General features: G+C 61.3%; 1 protein-coding gene across 1 annotated transcript in view; it reads right to left on the bottom strand.

The window, feature by feature from the left end:
• TMEM132D (transmembrane protein 132D) overlaps positions 1 to 18,553 on the bottom strand; it is a 125,275-nt gene that overhangs the window by 37,103 nt on the left and 69,619 nt on the right. Inside the window, exon 4 of the mRNA XM_055147620.1 lies at positions 373 to 556. Coding sequence (XP_055003595.1) covers positions 373 to 556 — 184 coding nt within the window. The remainder of the gene's footprint in view (positions 1 to 372; positions 557 to 18,553) is intronic.

The following is an 18,553-nucleotide window of genomic DNA, read 5'->3' as shown; positions in this document are numbered from 1 at the left end:
TGGCCAGCACTGCCCACGGCCCCTGGAGAGGGGCTGGCGTGGCCACGGGAGCGGCTGAGCTCTTCTCCGCCGAGCACTGGCACTGAGCAGACACAGGAATGAGCACTCTTGGCAGCCCCGCGTACAGCGCCTGTGTGAAGGCTGCCCCAGGCCTGGTGCAAGACCTGGCACGGGGTCTGCGCCCGAGGCCGGGACCCGCCACCAAGACTGCGTCCCAGAAACCACGCGCACCACGGACAGAGCACGCCGGGACGCGCTCAGAAGCCCGGTCACACCCGGGGGCCCCCGCCAGGAGCCGCCACGCTTCGGGTCTGGCCGCGTCCGCCCACGCAGGGCTCCCCCTGCCCGTGCCCCCGTGCCCGCGCCCCTCACCGTGGCCAGCGGGACGATGCTGAGCAGGTCCTTGCGGCTCACGTAGATCTTGGAGATGCCCAGGTCGGACGTGATGGCGCCCGGGTACTCCACCTGCCACGTGACCAGCTGGGCGGCAGCCGGCTCCCCGGGCTCCGCGATGGCCACGTCGATGCGCATGACCTCGTCCGAGGCGCTGTCCACGCTGGGGAGAGAGGGGGGGTCAGGTGTGGTGCCCCTAGCGCTCCCCGACCCCAACCCCGGTGCCCATCCGCCCTCAGGGTCCCACAGTGCTCCCTGCGTGAGGTCTGCAGAGGAGGGCAGGCAGGGGGCAGGGGCGGGAGTGGGGAGGGGGAGGGGCGGGAGTGGGGAGGGGTGGGGGAGGGGCGGGAGCCTGAGAGGCCACAGCAGACCGGCCGTGCCACCACTGGGCTTCCAGGCAGGGAGGGGGAGGCCCAGCCCGGCCGCCAGGGGTCAGGTGCCGCCCGGCGCCTGTCAGCCGCCCTCGGGCCCGGGGCTCGCGACTCTCTCTCTCTAGTTCCTTTTCTCAGGGAGCGTCTGCATGGTCTCAGTTCAACCCGCGTGCCGCAGGCATGTTCTTGCTGTGGCCGGAGGGTCCTGGGCGGTGGGGGCAGGGGTGGGGGGTGCCGAGTTCCTCGTGGCACCAGCCGCTGCTCCCGTGGAAGCAGAGAGGACCTGGGCGGGGGAGCAGGACACGAGGGGAGACAAGCTGGGCCCCGGCCACGGGCTCCGGGAGAGGCCGTGCCCGGCGCCGAGAGGCCTGTCTCTGGCCGCCTTGTCCGGCTCCCGCAGGGCATCCCTCGAAAACACTCCTGACCGCGTCCCGCCGGCCCATTCTCTGGCAGGCGGCTCCCGGCCCGAGGGGCGGGAGTGGGTCAGGCGCCACCAGGCCCACCCGGCTGCGGCCTGGCACCTGGACGCCCACGGCCCCGTGTCGAGAGACTCGGGCGGCTTGTCCTGACTTAGCCCTGATGGCGTGCCGTGCGCGGGGGCGCTCTGAGCGGAGGGGGTCTGCTCTGCTCGCCCGGCGAACGGGATTAACTGACGGTGGCGGCCCCGTCCTAGCCCCGGGGGCCCACTGGCTCGTGGGAGGGGCGACCCCGGCCAGCCCGAGGGAGTGGACGTCTGGGGGAAGGAGGTGGGTCCACCTGGAGGCCCAGCCCACCAGCATGCCGGGCCCCCTGGGACCAACGCTCGCCCGTGCCTCAGCCCCACGAGTGCCCCGGGTCTGTGGGCGAGGGATTAATCTGCCGGTGGAGGTTAATGGGATGCCAATTACATCTGGGTGTAAATGTCAACCCATGCGGGTGAGCCGCGTGACTCTAAGAGAATTAAAGGTAAACTTTCGGTGGTGCTGCCCTTCGGGCACGGGGGCAGCCTTTTCGCGTGGGGAGAAGCAGCCGCGGCTGTTCCGTCTCGGCCCACCTCGGAGCCTGCCCCCTCGAGTGCCCCGGGCGCGGGTGCGACACTCCAGGTGACAGGGCTGAGGCAGGAGCAGCCCCCAAGGCCTCAGGCGTCCCACTCCGAGGTCCCTGAGCCCAGCAGCGCCCGGGTCAGGGCGGCCCCGGCCAGTGCTCAGGCGTGGCTGCCGGCAGGGGCCCGTGTCGCTGCGTGTCTGAGGCTGCCGCTGTCCGGGGGCCCCTCGCTGGGCCCCCAGACCCTGGACGTGTGCCCTGAGCACTGCCCCACAGCCCCGCCTTGGGCAAGAGCACTGGGAGCGGGGCGAGGTGCCTCCTGGACACGCGTGGGTGGGCCGTGCCCTGTCCCACCGACACGGAGCCGCCCCGTGCAGCACCCGGGCGAGGGCGCCCACAGCACCCGGCAGCCCCTTTCCCGGGCCCGAGGCTGCGCCAGCTCCCAGGGGCTCAGCCCGGACCCCCGGCCTGGTGTGCCGTCCGTGCCAAGGGGCCCCTGCTGCTCCGGCCCCTCTGCGCGCCCCCCTCCACTGGCCTCGCCGGCTGCTGCCCGCACGTGCACTGCCCCCTCCATCTCGCTGGGGCGGCGGCTGCGGCCAAGGTCTGGAGCCCTCCCCCGTCTCCGGAAAGGAGAAAGCACCAGCAGGACAGGGCCTGGCGCCCGCTCTTGGGGGACACTCAGGGAGGCCTGAGCGCTGGCGGGAAGCCCCCTGCCCCCTGGCCGTGCAGCGGCATCAGCAAGCCCGGGGGGAGGGCCAGGAGGCTGCTCTGAGACCAGGGGTCCCTCCCGTGCCCGAGTCTGGGGGAGGCAGTTCCCTCCACACAGGTGCCGGCACAGACCGGCCCACCGGGCGGGTGACCCAGGCGCCCGCAGCCCTGACGGGCCCCGTCTGCAGAGACAGCACGCACAGGGCCGCTGGCACACACAGCCTCGGGAGGCCCAGCGGGCGGCACCTCACCCCACCCACAGCCCGTCCCAGGGGAGGAGCACTGGGCACCGAGTCTCATCCTCCCACTCAGACGTGCCCGGGGACGTGCCAGCCGCTGGCTCGTGTGGGGCGAACCCTGCTCGGCACCTCCCGAAGGCAGAGACCGCACAGGCACTGGCGCGGAGGCCCCCGGGCACCGAGCAGCCCCCCAAGGCAGGACGGCTCCTGATGCCCACGGCCCAGCACCCGCCCCGCCTGCTGCTTCCGGCCGGGCACACTGGGCACTCCCTGCCTGGCTTTTGGTAACTCAAGTGCTCCCTTGTCTCCCTTTACACTCCCCCAGTCGGCCACGGTGCACTAGGGCCGGGCTCTCCCACTCACCGTACATTCTGTGCTGGGGGCAGGACTCATGAGACCCCCACAACGTTTCCTCTTTTATAAAAGAAATTATTGTTTTATTTTCATAAAGTTGCTTACAATAATTGATTCAATCTTCAACACCAACCCCACCACCATTACACCTTCCCACCACCGTTATTTTTAATTTTCCCACCACCACTCAAGCCTGCCCCGCAGGGAGATGCTAGATTATTTATTTATTTATTTTTTCTTTTTGGGTCACACCCGGCGATGAACAGGGGTTACTCCTGGCTCATGCACTCAGGAATCACTCCTGACGGTGCTCAGGGGACCCTATGGGATGCTGGGAATCGAACCCGGATTGGCTGCGTGCAAGGCAAACGCCCTCCCCGCTGTGCTGTCACTCCAGCTCCTAGATAATTTATTTTGTATTGCTTGTTACAAATAGATGAGATGTCGGCAAGGTTCTATCTCACAGTGATTCAATTAAAAAAGTAAAAAAGAGGAAGTTAGAGATGTTGTGCTCCTAGACTTCTAACATTTTAAGTAACTGGGGCCCCGAGACCTCCCTGCCTTGAGCTGCTCTGTTCCAGGATTCCTTTGTGAGTCTCTGATCACGGCCCTTACGTGCTGGTATGAGACCCCCAACACTGCACCAGACCCCTGCTTCCTGGGACAGGGCAGTAACACACCGGGGAGGCGTCTGCCTTGCGTGTGGCCAACCGGGGTTTCCTCTTCTGCACCCCCCTGTGGCCCCCCAAGTCCCACCTGGAATGACCCCTGAGTGCAGAGCCAGGAGTAAGCCCCGAGTGTCACCCGGCCCCCAAACAAAGCAAATCCTGCCACTTAAAGAAAGAGCTTAGATGGCAAAACCGGAAACTTCCCATGTGGATATCAGCCCCTCGGACGTGTGCCTGGAAGTCAACACCAGGAGCAAGTCTACAAGGTTCCTTCTTCGAAATTTGCCATCTTTCAGGCCATCACCATATATATATATATATTGAAGTAAATAGATTTTATTTGGAGGCTTTTGAGGATAGGAGGAAGGGATAGGAAAGGGAGAGAAGAGTAACGCGCTCAAGAGAGAGCGTGGGCTTCTCCAGGGGTGGAGGAAGCCCCTACACATAGCCGAGCTCTAGACACAAGAGTATGAAAGCGTGAAAGCACACATCTCAAGAGGGGAGATGCGGGCGACACGTGTGCTCGGCCGGTGGGCACAGGCAGCACACGGGCTCGGGCAGCATGTGCGCCACAAGCCATCACCCTCTTGATCAAGGTGGAAACGTCTGATCACAGTCTCTCGAGCACTTGAGTTCCTCCTGGTCCACTACGCTGATGGGGGCATTCACTGACCGGGTGCTGCTGCTGTCGCCTCCAGGAGAGTCCCTGGGTGATACTCGGCCGAGACTCGCCCCAGCACAGTGCCAGCCGCTGGCTGTCGTCACGCCAGGGGATGGCCGGGCCGGGGGCAGAGAGCCCCGAGTCGCAGGGTGAGAGCAGACGCGCCTTGTGCTGGGCCTGGGGCCAGCGCCGTGGACGGGCCTGTCCTGCTGTGGACTCAGTGCTGAGCACCAGGCCCACCCGCCTGGGCCGTTGTGCCCTGGGAGCCCTGCGGCCCGCCCAGCTGGGCGGTGGGCACTGGCCTCTCCCGGGGCCAGTGGGCGTCCTGCAAGGCGGGAGCGGGGCTGGCAGCCCTGCCACCCCGAGTCCAAGCTGGGGCCACGGGGTGGGGCACGCCAGGCCTCGGCCTGCAACGCACGCGCTCAGAGGCTCTCGGGGTGTTTAGGCCCCCATCCTGTTTCTCTCAGTGGTGTTGGGGGTCGAACCCAGGGACCCTCCAGCACAAGCTCTGCCCCTCTGAGGCCTCAAGGGGGAACCCAACTACAAGGGGAGCAAACACCGTGCAGGGGGCTCGCCCTGGGGCAGGGGAGGGTCCCAGGGGGCAGGGGAGGGCCCTGGGGGCAGGGGAGGGTCCCAGGGGGCATGGAGGGTCCTGGGGGCAGGGGAGGGTCCCGGGGGAGCAGGAGTGGGTCCTGGGGAGGGGAGGGTCCCGGGGGCAGGGGAGGGTCCCGGGGGCAGGGGAGGGCCCTGGGGGCAGGGTGCACACGGGCTGGGGGGTCACTGTTCCGGGACCCGGGGGTGAAGGCCCCCTGCGTCCTTCACGGCACGCTCGGGCCCCCAGCGGGCGTCTGGGGGCGGGCTGGAGTTCCCCGTCCTGAGTGGGCGGCAGGAAGGAGCAGCCGCACAAATCACTTCTCTCTGCCCTGACAGGCGTAAGGAGACAAGATTAACTGCCGAGAACGTCTCCATCCTATCCCCGGGTTTAATAATTCAGAGTGCGATTGTTTGCTCAGGAGGCAAACAGCCTCTCCCGCAGCATCCATTATGGAGGGCCGGCCGGCCGCCCACGGCCAGCACGTGCCGAGCCGCCTCCGGGAGAGGAAGGGCGTCGTGAGGGCAGGGGCTGTGGCAGCCGCCCGGGCGCAGAGGCACCACGCACTGTGGGGCTGGTGGAGCTTCTGAATTCATTGCCACGGACTGATAAATGGAACGAGTCTGTCCATGGGCTGTAGCCCAGGACAGTGGGCAGAGGCCAGTGCAGGCTGTGCCCTGCTCCGGTCGGCCAGTGTAGGATAACATAGCCTCAGTAGTTTAGGTTTACTGGGTTACTCCCGTTACAGTGCTCCTATTCCTCTGTGTTTATTTGTAGCTTCTTTCTTAGTGTTCTGTTGACTTGTAAATAATGTTTTTCTCTTCTCCTTGAGTCCTTTGCATAGTTTATTCAGAGCCATGTCCTTTTGTATGGACACAGGAAGACTTGACAAATGTTATGCTTTTGTAACCTGGGAGTCATTTGACTCTACATAATATTTTCCTCCTGGGCATCTGTTCTCTTGACCTAAGCCTCAGCTGCCCTTACTTCCTAGCACCCCCAAAGCAGGGTCCCGACGTGGGACAAGAAGGACCCAGGGCAAGCGGTGAGTTGTGTGCTACCCTGGCATCGAGATGGGCCTGGCCAAAGTGCCTAATGCTTAACTATAAGTTAAGAGCTTGATCATGGACAAATGCTGTCATGATCCAAACAGTGATAACCAGATTTGGACCCTGCTAGGGTGAGGAATGATTAATCTGGCCTGAGTGCTGTGGTCTGAGCCTGTGGCAAGATGTTGCCAGGAGAGCTGCCTTGCAAGCCTCAATGTATCCCTTGCTATGTCCATACAAAAATAACTAGTATTAAGATGTTGATAAGTTCCTGGACTAAGGAAAAGAAAAACACCTTAAGAGTGAGGAAGGGCTTTGGAGTGCCCTGCCCTCAGGAAGGGCTTTCTTATGTTGATTTGGCTACCTGGCTGGGTGTAGCCTAGAGGGCAAGGTGGGAGAGACAAGGAAGAGGAGAGAGAGAAGCCAGAGAGAGGCAGCAGTTGAGCAGTAGATCCAGAGAGAGGCCGGAGCTGGGAGTGCGGGAGATGAGAAAGATGGAAGATTGAATAAATGGTAACTAATCAGCAACCAGCTTGGTCCTCGTTCTTCCTTCGCCTGTCCTTGACCACCGGCCGTCCCGATCCAGTCCACACACTGCGGTTCCAGAGCACCGAACGTGGGTGGTGAGACAGAGCCGCCCGGAGAGCCCGTGAGTGCACTCGCCCCTTGGCGTTCTTTAGTTTTTTACAGGCCAGAACCCCTTTCTCTGCAGTCATTTCGAGTGCCCATCCTGGTGTCCATCTGGAGTCAGGAGGGAGGGGCCGTCCCTGGGGTCAGGAGGGAGGGGCCCTCCCTGGGGCCAGGAGGAAGGGACCATCCCTGGGGCTGGGAGGGAGGGGCCCTCCCTGGCCCCCCAGACCCGGGGCCTCCCGCTCACTCCTGTCTCGGCAATTCTGTCCCTGGGGATTAGCGCGTCCTTGAGCTCTGGGGACGCCAACCCAGGTGGGCAGGTGACTTACGGGTGTGCCCACCCCCCTGCCACCTCAGGACCCCGGGAACAGAGGTTGGTGCTCGCCCTCCCGGGGGACAGGAAGCCCCGTTTCCACGCCCCGAGGGACACCAGCTCCCCCCCAGGCCCCTGCCAGGAGCCTCCTCTGCTGAAACTCGAACATCGCTCTGGGCGACTCGAAGACTGGATTAAACCTGTCTCGGGGCCGTGCGGGCAGAAAACTCTCCCCGGCCCACAGGACGGCCAAACACGAGCCCGAGCCTGCGTGGCCGCGATGCCCCAGAGGGCCGGTCTGCGGGCAGGAAGGAAGCGAGAGGCCCAGCACTGCGCTGGACAGTGAGTCGGGCTCGGCGGAGCACTGCCCACCGGGGAGGGAGTCGCCCCCTTCCCGCCGCGTCCCCGAGAGCCGGGCAGCCCCAGCCAGCTGCTCCCGCATGGACACGGCCAGGCTGACGGGGAGGCCTGGGGTCTCCTGCCTGCAGGGACGGTCCAGCAGTGGGCGGACGATGCCTCACTTGGGGCGTCTGCCGTGTTTACGGGGACGGCAGCTGGGACGGGCTTCCTCCCCCTCCCCAGCACGCGGGCGCCCGGGAAGGCGTGTCCCGGCGTCCCTCGGGGTGAGCGTGGGGACGGGTGGGTGCAGCCCAGAGAGCCGGGCCGCCAGCCGTGTCACTCACAAGGCCACGCTGCGCCAGGGAACAGCAGCCGTTGCCATGGGGAATGCATCGCAGCCGCGGAGGCTGGCGACCACGAGAGCCCTGCCCGCTGCCCGCCTCTCACGCTGCCCGCTGCCCGCGCGGGCCGCCAGTCCCAGACACGAGCCCCCGAGGGCCTGCCGCTGCGCCCCGTGCGAATTCTGCCCCCGTGTTTGCAGGCGGCTCGAAGGTGGCTCGTGTCCCAGGGAGAGACGCTCCCCTCAGCCCTCCCGGCACCGCCCTGCTGAGGCCCCGGGAGCCCCCGAGTCTGCAGGAGGCTGGGACAGTCTGCAGAGGAGCACTGGGCGGGAGCAGGAGCAGAGCAGGCCCCTCGGGCAGACCCTGACCCGCTGCCACGGCGAGTGCTCCAAGCTTGGTGCCGCTGAGCAGCTTGGTTCTAGAAGATTCTGTCTTCCAGTTGGTGGGGTCCCGACTGCTCTCGGCCCATCCCTCTCGCCGGCCCCCAGGCGGAAACTCTCTCCCGTGCCCCCCAGCCGTGCTCTGTCCCGGGGTCCCGGAGGGCAGCGTGCGTGGCGCCGAGCTTGTCCCTCCTGCGTGCCTCAGCCTCAGCCTGTGGGCAGCCCCCGGCTCAGGGGCCCTCGACTCCAGGACGGAGAACTCGCTCCATTTTCCCATGGTGCCGCCGTCCGTCCCCTCCGGTGTCTCTGAGGAAGCTCGCCCCACGGTGGCCCCTGGGGTGGTAGCCACGTCAGTCCAGCCTTATTTGGGGCCGGAGCAAGCACAGGGCAGCCAGGACCATGGACGCCCTCGCGTCTGTCCTGGAGTGACCCCAGGTACGGAGTCAGCCCTGAGCCCCAGCACCGCGTGTGGCCCCCAGACAATCAGACCACCTGCCCCCGGTTATCTGTACTGTCCTGTGAGCGCCCCGGGCTGTGGCCTCACAGAGCGGCTCCTCTGGAAACCCTGTGTCCCCGCGTGCACAGCCACCCTCCCCCACGCAACCATGCGTTCGCACTCAGACCGGAGTAGGTACTCTTTGGTCTTCTGCTGCGTGTTCAGACATCAAGTGCCACCACGTAAGGAGCTAAGGTCCCCGCCATGAGAACCGCCTCTTCCGAAGGCTAATCCCGGGGGCGGGGTGTGGAAATCTGCTTCTCTTTGCTCCTAACAATGTCAGAGACGTGGATTGGCGGTCTCGCTTGACTCCGGACTGTGGCCCTCTCCCAGGACCCCTCCCACACTCCCGGTGACGAGCACTCAGCCCGAAGCCACCCCAAGAAGCGCAAATGCCTTGATCTGGTTTGCAAGCAAGGCCGGGTGCGGAGCCTGGGCTCGGCCGGACCCCCGCCCAGAGAAACCGGCCTGTCCCTCCCCCCTGTCCCGGGCAGACACACCAGCCCTGCTGCCCCTTGCCGGGGAGGCGTGGCTGTGCCTTTATTTGGTTGGCACTGCAGCAGCCGCAGGGGGACGGCACGGGGCGGGGGCTGGCCCCCGGGAACGGGAGGTCATCTGGCTGGGCACCCACCACGCTCCCGAGCTGACCTCACTGTGTCCCTCCCCTGTGGCCGCCCTTGTCTCAATCACCTTCCCGAGTGGAGCCTCAAGGGGCAGGCGGGGACCGTCTGACTCTCTGTCCAGCCGCGGCCTATGCCGGTGTGAGCCGGCCCAGCCACCAGGGTGCCCTGCCGCGGTGCATCCAAGCAGCTTGTTCTAGAAGATTCTGCCTTCCAGCTGGTGGGGCTCCTCCCTCTCGCCATTCCAAGCACGGAAACCTCCCCCTCCTCCCTGAGCGCGGCAGAGCTGCTGACGGGATGAGCAGGTGCTTCCCGCCTGCAGGATGACGGGACTGCACCGTCCCAGCCACTCACCGCGGGCGCTAGCGCTGCTCCCGCCTCCAGCTAAACACGGTTCCCTGCGGATCAATCCCGCCACGGGCTGGGAGGGGTGTGTGTGTGTGTGTGTAGTTGGGACATCAGCGCCTGCGGGTACCAGCAGGGCGGGAGCTGCCGGCACGTAACCCCGCCGGCGTCTGCACCGTGCACATCGTGGCGTCAGCGGGACGGCGTTGGGGACTGCTCAGGACCCTGAACAGGCCAGCACCCTGAGCCGGGTCTGTCCCGGGCACTTTCCTCGGGACATTCACTCTCCCGGAGACAGAGCTGGTTCGCTGCTTGGCGTCTGACTGAGCTCTATTTGCCCTACAAAATTTGCTTTTTTGTTAAAATGTATTTTCTGTTTTAATCATCGGGTAATGCTAATAACAAAAGAATTGAAATGCTGAAGGCTTTTTTTTTTCCCCCTGGCAGGCAGAAGCAGAAATCAGCAAGTGGCCAATGGAATGAATTTTAAGAAATTGAAATACAACATCACATTCCTCACGAAGGTTAAATATTCATTGTATTTATATCATGTACTGTACAGATTTCTATTAACTAGAAATATTTGATAAGTAGATCATTTTTACTAATATCCTCTTGTAACACTTTTTAATGTGTTAACCCAAAGACATAGGAAGGACCTAATATATATTTCATTTATCAAGTAAAAACTGAAACGAGAAGTTTCAGATAATTTTACCATTCAATGTTTTATCGACGCATTTCAGGCTCGGGGTTAGAACGCTGACTGCCTTTCCCCGAGACGCAGCTCTCACCCAGAAAATTATTTTTCTTGGTTATTTCCCGTGTTTGCTCCAACTGGAAACAATCTTCGCGGTGGCTTCAACCTTCCTTCCTGCGGCTCCGTCAGTCTGGGGGGAGAATGGGTTTCGGGCCGTCAGGCCCGGCCCTCCCTGGCCTTTGTCCTTCTCCGGCTCTCAGGGTCACTGGCCGGAGTGCCCAGTGTCAGACACCACGGCGGCCCGAGGCTCTTCCAACTCGCGCTGAGCGTCCGACTGCTCTGGGCTGCAGAGGCCCCCGCGGGCGTCCCCTTTTCCGTTAGTCCATTAGCCCGAGACCCCCGGCCCCTCCTCTGTTCCCACAGAGCAGCCACGGGCAGGGCCGTTGTGAGCTCCCTGCCCTCCGCTTAGGCGCTTGCCCACCCTGCCCGGCCCCGCACCCGGTGCCTTTGCCCTGGCTGGTGGCACCCTGGGCCCAGCCCCTCTCCCTTTGCCTGAGGCTGTTTTCTCCACAACCACCCCGGAAAGTTCCCGAGTGGGCGTCTGTGTCTGAGCGACTGTCGGCCTTACACTGGACGCGCAGAGGGGCCCCGCAGAACCCGTGCGAGCCCCTCCCCGCCCACGTGCCAGGCGCAGCTGCTCTCGGCCCCCTGCCCGAGAGTCCCCGCCTTGGCCTCACCCGGGCCCCGGGACCCCGCCGTCGTGCCCAGCTTGACCCCAGGGGGTCGCGGGGGCCGTGCAGCAGCCGGCATGCGGGCTCCAGGGGCTGTTTGGAGGGGGTGGGCTGCGGGGGGTCTCTGGGGGACCTTGCCCCCTGCATCCCTCTGGGGGCCTCCCCTGCTTCCCGCCCCCCTCGCTGTCCCATTCGTCACTGGCCGCTCAGTCTCTGCCACCTTCCGGGAACCACTTTTAAATCTCGAGACGATTTCCAGATGCCTCGTTTCCTGCCTGTCCCTCCCCAGGGGCCCCCGAGTTCCTGGGGGGACATTTCTCGATGCCTCCGAGGAATAAGGCCCCGTCTCCTTCTCCAGAAGCTGCTGTCCGTGCTCCTCCCGGATCACACCCGGCGTCCCTGAAGCGTCCCTTCGAGTCCCCCGCTGTCCCCTCTCTGCACACACGGACACAGGCCGGCCAGCTCACTCGGGGCCCCGAGCCCTGACGTGAAAGTCCGTCCCGGGGCTCAGCTGCTCCACGGCGGGACTCGAGCTGGACGGACGCAAGGCCGCCTGACCCCTGCAGGGTCCTGAGGCTGGGCTGGGCTCCAGCCCGTTGGCGTGTCCGCAGCACAGCCTCCCGTGCGCCCACCACACCGCGCCCGGGTCCCGGGCAGGCCTGCCGCATGCCCACGGCTCCTCGAAACCAGGACCGCCCTCCTGGCCCCGCACTCGCCCCGAGGCTTCGCCGTGCTCCCGGCAAGGGAAGCTCCGTGTGGCTCCGTGTGCCCCAGAGCGCGTGTGCGGTCCCGGGAGGAGGTGAGCCTTGCGAATCTCCCAGAGGAGGAGCCAGAAGCAAGATCCGAGGGCCAGCGGCTCCGTCCTCGGGCATCTGTCCGGCCGGGCGGGACCAAGGTCCCGAGACAAGCTGAGAGCTGGCCCGTCCCCAGCCCTCGTCCCCGCCCCGGCCCTGGCCAGCCTGCCCGGCCTCTGTGGGAATTCCTCCACACGCCTGGCAGCTCGCACAGCGGCAGCCGCAGGACGCCAGCCTCGCCCGCCCGCACGCAGGGGCAGCTGTGAGGGCCGAGGGGCAGGACAGGGGCCGACGCCCGGAGGGGAGCCCAGAGGGTTCAGAGACGATGGCTCGGGCGCTGTGTCTGCGGGAGAAGGCGGCAGGGTCGTGCCCCCAGCCGCGTCTTTCCCTTCCGCCACGCGAGGTCGAGAACCAGCACCACCTGTGGTCGCACCGCGAGGGTCCACTCGAGGGCAGGGGTGCGCCCACACCTGGATGTGGCTCGGGCGACCCTCTGCGGGCGCTGGGGACGCCAGGCCGGCCAGCACCCACGCGTCCTCCCCGCGTCCACGGGCAGCTGCGGGTGCCCAGAGACGCTGACGGTGGTCACGGCCCTGGGCTGGCTTCGCCCCGTTCCTCTCTCCACGGAAGAGGCGTGAGCCGCCCACAGCGTGACGCGCCGCCCCAGGAACACTCGTGTCCCTGCAGGTGCGGCCCCCGCGCCGCTCCCCCCGACATCTCCTCACTCCCAGCTTTGGGCCCGTGCCGCGTGAGCACACGTCGCCTTCCCACAGCCGAGTCTGCACGGGGCCGCTCGGGGCAGGCCGGGCGTCTGCACGCAGCTCCCACGAGCCATCCTCAGGGCCCCTCCGGTGAGCTGGGGCAGGGGGGACCCGTGGCCGACCCTCCGCGGGCACCCGTCCTGCGAGCTCGACACCCAGAGCAGCATCTCGGGCGTGCCAGAGGCTGGATCCCAGCCAAGGCCCGACCCTGCAGGCCCCGGAGAGGCCCGGGGTGGCGGGGGGTGAGGGCCGGGTGTCGTGCCAGGCATGGAGTGGCTGCACCTCCCAGGTGGTGCCCGGGCAGGGTGGGCGCTGGTGGGGGCTGCCCCCGTCGGACACCTTCGGACACTGAGACATTTGTGTGTGCAGCAGCCCTGCGGGAGGCGTGTGGCCCTGGCCACGGGCATCAGGGTGAGTTCACGGGCAGCTGGGCCTGCGGACGGTCCCAGGCTGCATGCAAGGGCCCGTGTGCACCTGTGTGTGCATGTGTGTGTGTGGGGGTGTATGTGTATGCAAGTGAGTGTACGTCACTTGCAAAGATTTTTAAAAGTGTATGTGTAGGCAACATCTTCCAGGAGGGCAATGGAGAGGATTATTCACGACTTCTACTCGGATCTCTCTGACAGCCACGTCCACCTGCCCACATACCAAATTCCGCAGGATGGATATGTCGTTCCCAACGTCCTCCCTTCTGAAATCCGACATGCTATTTTGTCGGCAAAGACAAGTACAGCACCCGGTCCAGACAAGGTCAGACCCGAACACCTGAAGAATCTGCTGCCAGTACTCGTCAATACACTGGCTCGGCTCTTCACACGCTACCTGTCCGAATGCAAGGTTCCGTCCCAGTGAAAAACCAGCAGGACTGTTCTGTTGTACAAGAAGGGAGACATCCACGACATCACCAACTATCGCCCAATCTGCCTGCTGTCTGTCGTCTACAAATTGTTCACTCGTGTCATCCTGAATAGAATAGGCAGAACACTAGACGAAGGACAACCATGCGAGCAAGCGGGTTCCAGAAAGGATTCAGCATGATCGACCATATCCACACAGTGACCAAGCTCACTGAAGTTTTTCGAGAGTTCAAGATGCTGCTCTGTCTAATGTTCATCAATTTGAAGAAGGCCTTTGATTCTGTTGAGACTGAAGTGGTCATCGAAGCCCTAGCCAAACAGGGCGTTCAAACTCAGTATATCAGGATCCTCCACGAGCTGTATTACAGATTCACCACCAGGATCTCACCATTCTACAAGGAAGTTATTGATATAAAGAGAGGGGTTCACCTTGGACTCCAAACAGCCCACTGAACTAATTCCGGCATGGGACCAGAGACCCCACGGTGCGCTGAAACAGTGGGAGCCGGGCATCCCCCAATTCTTTTAACCTGTCTCTCTCTCCACACCTCCCCCCTGAGCACAGCGCAGGATCCGCGGTTTTCCTGAGCGCAAAATGGAGACGGCGATCCAGCTGAAACGGGAGGCGCGCGCGCGCTTGCGGGGGGGGCCCCAGGGGGCGGGGGCGGTGACCCCCGCCCACAGCGGATAGATACTTAAACCCACCTCCCCCACGTGTGCTTCCCTTTGGACCCTGCTGCGGAGCGAGCATGATGGAAGAGCCCAAGGAAGCGCCCTTGGACTCCAAACAGCCCACTGAACTAATTCCGGCATGGGACCAGAGACCCCACGGTGCGCTGAAACAGTGGGAGCCGGGCATCCCCCAATTCTTTTAACCTGTCTCTCTCTCCACACCTCCCCCCTGAGCACAGCGCAGGATCCGCGGTTTTCCTGAGAGCAAAATGGAGACGCCGAGCCTCTCTCTAGGCTTCTCCATCTTATGAGCACCATAAAAGGGTAAAAGTTTGTAGTGATGTTATTTCTGGTTGTACCTTCCCTGGACTTTATACAGAAACCCAAAACCGCGCGGCCGCTAATGTCATCTTAGCATCAGCAATATGTAATATGTCCCTTTTTAATGGGTCGGACTTTTGTGGGAGATCCTAACAAGAATAGTAAGTCTGTTGCTGAAATAGTGAAGGCAATCAAAGTGGTAGCCATCTCTCTAGACTGAACTAAGCTATATCCCCACACCAGCTGAGAAGAAATATCCTTCTTTCTCGGGAAGGAACGCGGCGTGGTGTCAAACATAGTGTGATGTCCATTAAGCAAACAGACCTGGTGGCGTAGGAATGGGATATAAGGGGAAAAATTATGTACATGGAACAGTGGGACGCTGGTGGAATCTCGAGCCGGAGCCGATACCAGCGCAAGCCCTTCGGTTCCAGAAACTGCTTGCAGACACTCGACTAGTCTATCAACTAAGCCAGAGCCCCACGCCTGCCAATGACGGGAAATAACCATCCTTTTCGGTTTTTTTTTTTTCCCTTGTCAGGCAGCGTGGCGATTACCAAACAGGCGTGAACTCGGTGGCGCGGGGCAAGGGGGAAAAAGAAAAGTTATGTAACAAACAGCGGGACTTAATATCTCTATATTCTTAGCAGTGGAGAACTATCAAATGCCTCCTTGGCAATAGGACTGCTTTCCTTTTTTGGGGGAAACCCCAACAACGGTAGTGAGTTGTGTGTTGAAACATGGAATGTAATCGAGATAAGGCATAAACGAAGTGGAACTTATCATGTACAAGGGTGGGGACTGGGGAGGTGGGAGGGGGCGGCAGGTATAATGGGGGGGTTGGTGATGGGAGATGGGCACTGGTGAAGGGAAGGGTGTTTGAGAATTGTATAACCGACATAATCCTGAGAACTATGTAACCCTCCACATGGTGATTCAATAAAATTATTATTAAAAAAAAATAATAAAAAAAAAATAAAGAGAGGGGTTCGGCAGGGTGATACCATTTCACCAAAACTCTTCAGTGCCAGTCGAGAACGTCATACGACGACTGGAATGGGAAGGAATGGGAGTGAAGATAGACAGTCGGCAACTACACCACCTCCGCTTCGCTGATGACATCGTTCTCACAACGCCAAACATTAGCCAAGCGACACAAATTTGACCACAAATGTGGAAAGGTCGGTTTGCAGCTGAATCTCAACAAGACGATGTTCATGAAAAACGAACTAGTCCCTGAAGCTCCATTTGCTCTCAATGGAACGAACATCTCCAAATGCAGCAGCTATGTGTACCTGGGTCGAGAACTCAACATGAGGAACGACTTGGCGCCAGAATTGTGCAGGAGGAAGAGAGCAGTGTGGAACGCCTTCAAGAGCATTGAAGAGGTGGTTAAGAGAACGAAGAACCTCCGACTCTGGGCACATCTTTTTGATTCCACCGTTCTTCCTGCACTAACATATGCCTCAGAGACCTGGGCCCTATGCAAGCAGGATGAGAACGCTATTAGGGTCTCCCAAAGAGGAATCGAAAGAGCTATGCTTGGAGTATCACATGAGAGAAGGAATCTGGAGTTCCAACCTCCGTTGACAGTCAAGAATCAGGGACGCTGTCTCGTTTGCCAAGACATCAAAATCAGATGGGCCGGACATCAGAGACGACCGCTGGACTAGAGCTGTTACGGACTGGATTCCACGAGACGTCAAAAGACTGTGTGCCCAGGAACTCATGGGAAGGGGGCGTAACCGGCACGCCCTCGGCCCAGATAAATCCGGAGCCGCTGAGCGCGAATCGGACCCTCTGCGCCTAAAGACTTTGACTTTTTTTTTTTTTCTTTTTGCTTTTTGGGTCATACCCAGCGATGCTCAGGGGTTACTCCTGGCTTTGCACTCAGGAATTGCTCCTGGCAGTGCTTGGGGGACCATATGGGATGCCGGGGATCGAACCCGGGTCGGCCGCGTGTAAGGCAAACGCCCTACCCGCTGTGCTATCGCTCCGGCCCCATGCGCCTAAAGACTTTGAATTCAGAGTCTTCTTACAGCAATGCACTGGGACTGTGAGCTGGGCTATGTAATTTCTGGCAGAATTTTCCCTGGACTTTATACAGAAATCCAAAACCGCGCGGACGCTGCCGCGTCTGTGCGACTTAACATTTATAATTGTCAGCAATGTGAAACGGTTCCATTTGAACAGGTCTGACTTGGGGGGGAAACTCCAAATAATAACAGTAAGTTTTTGTTGAAATATTGAAAGTTTTTAATGTAGCAGCCACCTCTGGACTGTGAACTAAGCAAAAGCCCCACGCTGGCCGACGCGGCGTGGTGTACACCATACTATGAGGCGCAGGAAGGGGGATGAGGGGGAAAAAGAGAAAAAAAAAGGGAAAAGGAAAAAGGAAAAAAAGAGAGAGAGAGAGAGAGTTATGTATTTGTAGCAGTGGGGCTACATATCTCTTCATTTCCAGCAATGAAAAACTAATTATCAAATGTAGTAGGTCTGTCTCTCTTGGTTGGAAACTCCAACAACTATAGTGAGTTTTGTGTTGAATTATGGAATGTAATCAAGGTAAAGAAAAAATGAAGTGAAATTCATTAGTTATACAGTAGGGGGTGGGGCCGGGGGTATACTGGGGTTTCTGGTGGTGGAATATGGGCACTGGTGAAGGGATGGGTGTTTGAATATTGTATAACTGACATATAAACCTGAGAACTTTGTAACTTTCCACATGGTGATTTAATAAAAATTTAAAAAAAAAGAATATAAAAAAAAAAAAAGACTGTGTGGTTGCCCACCAGCGAGATGGTCAGACTTCTTCGTCAAAACCCTGAATGAATGGTTTGAGGCTCTTCCTGTTCCTGGAGCGAGCAGATATCATTGGGCTACACTAGCACGTGACAGGGACTAATGGAGACGTTACTGGCGCCCGCTAGAGCAAATCAAAGATCAGCGGGAAGACAAGTGATACAAGTGATGTGTATGCAAATGAGTGTACGTCTGTGTATGTGTGCATGTGTGGGGTGCATGTGTGTACAAGCGCCTTTGAGCACATTTGTATATACATGTGCATGTGCATGCATGTGTGCGTGTGTGTGTGTGCGTGTGCGTGTGTGTGTGTGCGTGTGTGTATGCGTGTGCGTGCGTGTGTGTGTGTGTGTGTGTGTGTGTGTGTGTGTGTGCGCGCGTGTCTGTGTGCAGCCAGTAATGAGGCATCCAGGTGCCTGCGGCTCATGGGAAGGTGGTCCCGGAACTGGTGCTGTGTGGGGTGTCGGCGTGGAAAGCTGGGAGGCTGTGAGCAGGGTCTGGGGCCCAGCCCGGGCCTTTGCTCAGGGCTCCCGGCTGGGTCCATTCTGTCTCAGTGCTGTGTGAGCACTTTCCAAGACCTTTGGTTGAGTGATGCCGGCCCTTAAGACCGTGTTTGGGGCACAGGCCATCCCCGCCCCGCACTCAAGGCACCTGGGCAGAGCTGCTGTGGGCAGCGGGGGGGTGGAGGGGAAGGCAGGGGGTGAGGGAGAGGCACTGAGGCTGGGCAGGGGGTGCGGGAGGGACGCTGCCCACAAGCCTGGACAGGCTCCGGGACCCAGCGAAGAGGGAGAGGAAGACGCCTGAGGGACGGACGGAGGGCACAGCCGCCTCCAGCTGTCCGGGCGCCACACCCGAAGGCCCCTGTAATAAACAGTTTGTTTCGTCTTCTCGCGGTGAAATCACGGCTAATAGGATTGTCTCCATACATAATTCATAGGCAGAGTAATGACTCAACCAGAGCATCACCGCGGACGGGGAAAGTGGTTTCTAATGAGCCGGGGACGTGTCGCCCCCCTGGGAGGGAGGGAGGACACAGGGACATGGTCCGAGCCGGGGCTCTGGGGACAGCGGTCCCGGGGGTGCAGGGCCTGCGTTCCCAACCGCAGGCTGTGTGTAGCGCCGCGGAGAGGACACGGAGACCAGGGTGTCCCAGCAAGCCCGGGTCTGAGGCCGAGAGGGGCTCCCCACCCCGGCACCCACGGAGGGTGTCTGGGGGGCTCTGGTGCCTGCCGTGCCCCTCCAACAAGCAGACACCCCAAACAACACCCTCTCCAACAGTGAGCAGCCCACGGCCACACCGTGGGTGTGTGTGTGAGTGTGAGTGTGTGAGTGCATGTGGGGTGGAGGTTGCGGGGTGTATGTGTGAGTGTGAGTGTGAGTGTGAGTATGTGTG

The sequence above is a fragment of the Sorex araneus genome, chromosome 9 (assembly GCF_027595985.1).
Source record: "Sorex araneus isolate mSorAra2 chromosome 9, mSorAra2.pri, whole genome shotgun sequence".
Taxonomy (NCBI): Eukaryota; Metazoa; Chordata; class Mammalia; order Eulipotyphla; family Soricidae; genus Sorex; species Sorex araneus.
Note: the sequence above shows the minus strand (reverse complement) of the source record. Positions and strands in the feature narration are given on the sequence as shown.